Source organism: Cyprinodon variegatus, unplaced genomic scaffold (assembly GCF_000732505.1).
Source record: "Cyprinodon variegatus isolate N-32 unplaced genomic scaffold, C_variegatus-1.0 Scaffold79, whole genome shotgun sequence".
NCBI lineage: Eukaryota > Metazoa > Chordata > Actinopteri > Cyprinodontiformes > Cyprinodontidae > Cyprinodon > Cyprinodon variegatus.
This window is the reverse complement of record NW_015150532.1, coordinates 1,590,136-1,594,780: the sequence shown is the minus strand read 5'-3', so window position 1 is coordinate 1,594,780 and position 4,645 is coordinate 1,590,136. Positions and strand designations below refer to the sequence as shown.

Genomic DNA, 4,645 nt, shown 5'->3' with positions numbered 1-4,645 from the left:
CGGGGGTCCTGCCTGGTGTGGTAGACCCCGGCCTCTACTGAGCCTGTCTCGGCTTATTTTACCTTATTTCATCCTTGGCCATGTGGCAGCGTCAATTTTGTGAGTTTATGACCTATTGTCCTAGGCAGCCCCACTTGGGAACCGGGTCTCCTGGTGTCATCTGAGTTAAACCCATTTTGATAAAGGTTAATTGCATTTTAGACATTAATCTGCTGCTATTTAAAATAGCCTTTAAATGCATTAAGTCTTAAAACTTTAAGATTCCTCAGAGACTCTTTGACCCCTTTTCCACTTTTTATTAGCTTTTAATTTACCGTATGTTTATTTTCAGTAGTTTGTACTGCTTGTGTAGGTATTAGATACAATAATACTGTTATACGGTTTATTAGCTAATAAAGGTAGCAATATTTTAACTTGCGGTCTTTTGTAGTTATTTATGCAGTAAACTGCTCAGAGCCAGATCCCCCCTCCTTTGGTTAACATAAGAAGAAACAGAGACACTAAATACCTGTACTGATAGCCATAGTCTAAAGTGGCAAAGGCACCTGAATTTTAACAGGCAGTCCAGGAGTCCAACCTTGAGTAAAAGACTAAAGAACCTTGATGAAAACTCAGTCTAAACTTATAATGATTTAACTAATACTCATCAATTGGTTTCACCCTTAACTTGAATGACCAATTAATTAAACCGTAGTTTTAGTTATTTAATAAATGCATAATCTTCTGGTAAAATTGCACAATAGAAGTCACAGCAAGTATATAAATGCATCTTTGACCTAAAAATTTTGATAAAAAACACAAGAAAGATTAAAAAAACACACCTTGCTAACATATTAGCTAGCTTTAAATGGAGAGATTCTGTCTTTCAAAAAAAATCTTCATAATGTCCTGATATTTGCCTGAGTTGTTATATTACTAAGCATAGATCTTTGATGGACCCATGTGTTTAGCATGGGTTTAGCTCATGAGCTCATTGTAGCTAGCTAAAACTTTTAATGAATGCAAATATCGTTTTAAAATTTAGTTCTAATTATATTTGCCGTTTGTTCTTATTTAAATAATATATTTTTTCTCTAGCAATAACAAAACAACAGGGTGGGTGAATAACAGGTGAATAAGGCAGCATGACAAAAACATAAGAGGCAAACAAAATGTCCGCTCTTCCAGTCCTCAGCTAGGTTTGTGTGATGGGCTGTGGAGCTCTGGAAACAGGGATCTTAGACAGCGAAATCAAAGTACATACTGTATGCAGAGCCTTGCAAAGCAATTCATACCCCTAATTATTTCCTATAATAATGCCATTGATGTAATATACCAACACAAAGAAGCTACAAAACCAGTGCTCTGGTGAAATAAAACCAAAATTATAAATTTCTCCCTGCAAAGGTAAATATGTGCAGAGGACAGCTAATGCTGTGTGGAAGATGGTGGTGGAAGAATATTTCTGTGGGTCTGTAGGAAGAGGAAGCTGGTCTGAAGCTAAAGATAGAGAACCAGAAGCTGCAAAATACCATAAAGTGAGGCAGGGTTTCCCAATTCAGCAGGACAATGCTAGAAATATTACACAAGTATAATCAAAATAAAGCATATTCATGTGTCAAACTGGCCTAGCTCAAGTTTAGACCTCCTCCATCTGATAAGATTGATTTAGCTCAAACCGGCAAAGAAAAAAAAAGACCTTCCTTTTTAATTACAGAGAAAGATGCTTTTTCAAAGTGTTGGTTTAGAGGGACTGAATACCGATAATATATTTAATACCTACATCTACCACCTTATGTTGGTTTATGTTATGTTATACTAATTGTCAGGACTCCTGTTTTTGTGTTTCTGTGTTTGTCTCCCTTCATCCACCAGGAGGCGCCTGGTTCTGGTCCGTCTCCTCACACAGCTGTTGATGGTTTCCTCGTTAAACGGAGTGTTTTTTAGAATGCAGAATGCCACTACTTCGACGCCAGAGTGTTTGCCAGTTTTGGGTACTCTAGCCAAGCCGAGTTTTTGCTGAGTCAAGCTGAGCTTTTTGTCAACCCGAGTTTAACTTTTTGTTTTTGTCTTTGCCTTTCGGCAGGAAGTCATCCTGCAAACTGGATCTCTCGGACCTTCTCTCCCTGGAAGGATCAACTGAGCTTCAAACTGAGCTGGGATTCAAACAGGAGGTTTGGATCCACTTTGCCCAAGTGATTGTTTGAGCTTCACACTGAGAAAGGGATTATTCTCCACTACGACCCGTTCAAGTACAGCAGGAAATCTGAGTGGCAGTCAGCTTCTCCGCTCACTAACAATCAACCGCATTCTGGGTAAACCCTGTTCCGCCCTCCACAGAATCAGACAAACACTGGAACCACGGCACACAGACAGGAGTCAAGGATTCAACAACTTCTCTAGAAACGTGAGTCGGCAACCAAATCCTCTTCTCCAAGTTCACGAGTCAAATTTCCCACTGAGCCTGAACTAACCGCTGTGTCTTCCCCTCACTTTACAGTTCCGGTTGAGCAGTGTTCAGAGCAACACTTCTCCCCTGTTTACTTCTTCAATAAAACCCGTTAAACCTTTTCCCTGGTCTCTCTGTTTGGTTTTCTGCATTTTGGGTCAGAACTTTGTAACATCACTAATTTAATTCATTAAAGCTTGAGCGTCTAAAAGGAGAAAATGTGAAAAAAGTCTAGGAGGTATGAAACATTTTGCAAGGCGCTTCATAGGTAGCCTTACTGTCTTTGATGTAACCAGACTAACACTGAAAACGGGCTGCATGCAGCTTACCAATAGGGATGACCACTCCAAGGACGGCCACCGTCAGGTTCTCACCAAGGACAAAATTCTCCCCAGCTGGACAGAGAGAAGACACAAGAAATTAGTGGTGTGGGAGAATTATGAAGAAGAACATAAAGTAAGACCAAAGGCGAGATACAGAATGTGCAAGAAGCAGTGTGAGAGATAAGCAGGGCGAGATGGTGCAAGAGAGAGGTGATAAAGCAAGGAGGCGAGAAGTGGCGTTAATGGCCGTGAGCGATGGCGACAGAGTGAGGAAGAAAAACTGAAAAATCTGAAGGATATTTGCTGGAGTGTGACTTTAAGACACCCCTGACCTTCTGCACTTTATATATCCAGACTCCACTTAACTACATTAGAGCGCATTTAAATTCCCCATACCTAACGACTGGCGTTCATGCAGCAACACAAATTTTCTTCCAGACATTCCATCCCCACCAGCCCACGTAAAGTGTAATTTTATGAGCTGAATAGCATAATTTTCAAGGTGACAATTATTCTTGTCGACGGTTGCTGAGGCTTGTAGGTACTGCGCTTTAATGACATCATTACAGCCGAGCGGAGACTGTCTGTTAAGGTATGACAGGTAGCAGAGGAACAGGAAGGCTCTGTCTAAAGTCCTCGCTTCGAAAGCATTCGTAAAACTTCAAACAGTTTGCTGTTTATTTTCGCCCAACTCACAGTGTTGGGAGACGCTGCTGTCCACTGCAGACGTGGTTGAGATAACCATAGCTGTGGCCGTGGAGTGGGAGCCCGTTGATTCGGACTTCTGTGACGTCAGAGGCTCCAAGGTGCTGCGCGGGGTGAGAATCTCAGGAGAAGACGACGAAGCGGTGGTCAGATAGGGGACATCGTCCGCCTGCGAGAGTCCCCCTGAGGACGGAACGACGCCCTTGGCAGCAGTTTCTCTGGTGTTGGGAGTAAATCCTTGGGAAGGTGGTGACCTCGCTGTCATGTCGTCTCTTGGTGCTGCTAAAAGGAAAGAGACTTTATCTACTTCTCTTATTTCCAATCATCTTAACAGATTTTTTTTTTTTTTATTAACCTACAGTTTCTCAACCAAGCAACACTAAATCTGGCAAAAATAAATGTCATCGTAACAGACCTCACTGGCCTGCTGGATCTATATCATTTATTATAACGTTTTGAATAAGAGCAACAAGAAAAAGAGAGTCAAGGATGACATTTTGAGCATAAAGGTGCTAATAAGAAGATAATATTTCTAATCAGAAGAAAATCTGCCTTTCTGAGTACAATTCAGACGCTGTCCTAATGAGCGTTCCTCTTTTATCATGAGTCACTAATATTAAGGGAGGCTTAACACTCTGGAAGGACAGTTAAAAAAGGAAATGTGTCAATGTTCGCCATGATGAGTGCAGGCAGTAACAAAGCAGGTAGAAATTACATTAAGATCTGCCTCTCTATGGTTTATTTAAAGTGTTATTTCAGGCTTTGACTGGACTCCATTTTATATGTGCACTTTATTGATACCCTTCTTTAAAGTGTTATTCCCTGGGGTGTCTTAATATTTTGTCCCTGTCAGCTGGCCTGCCACCAAGTGTAATAAAGATGTAGTTTTCAAACAAGGGACTAACTTTTTCTGTTTTTGATGCGTTTCTGTTTAGGCAGATTATTGCATTCCTTCTAAGCAGCCACCCAGGGCGACAGAGGTCTGTTAATCAGATTATTAAGGCAGGAAAACATCTAAACATGCAGGACAGTGGATATGGAGGAGTGATTTTGAAAACCACTGTTATAGAGCAGTTATATTATTTGGTACATTTAACAAACACATTAGGTGTGTTTGCAAAAGATTACTGTATCTGTATCACCAAAGACGTTTATTTCATCAATCTCTACAACGCCTCCCTCAAGTGAT

General features: G+C 40.8%; 1 protein-coding gene across 3 annotated transcripts in view; it reads right to left on the bottom strand.

Moving 5' to 3' along the window:
• lrp8 (LDL receptor related protein 8) overlaps positions 1–4,645 on the bottom strand; it is a 152,517-nt gene that overhangs the window by 4,401 nt on the left and 143,471 nt on the right. For 2 of the 3 annotated variants that reach the window (XM_015373009.1, XM_015373011.1), the window contains exons 16-17: positions 3,448–3,738; positions 2,758–2,823 (exon numbers count right to left, since the gene is read on the bottom strand). In XM_015373009.1, coding sequence (XP_015228495.1) covers positions 2,758–2,823; positions 3,448–3,738 — 357 coding nt within the window. The remainder of the gene's footprint in view (positions 1–2,757; positions 2,824–3,447; positions 3,739–4,645) is intronic. The other variant, XM_015373010.1, reaches the window with a different exon arrangement.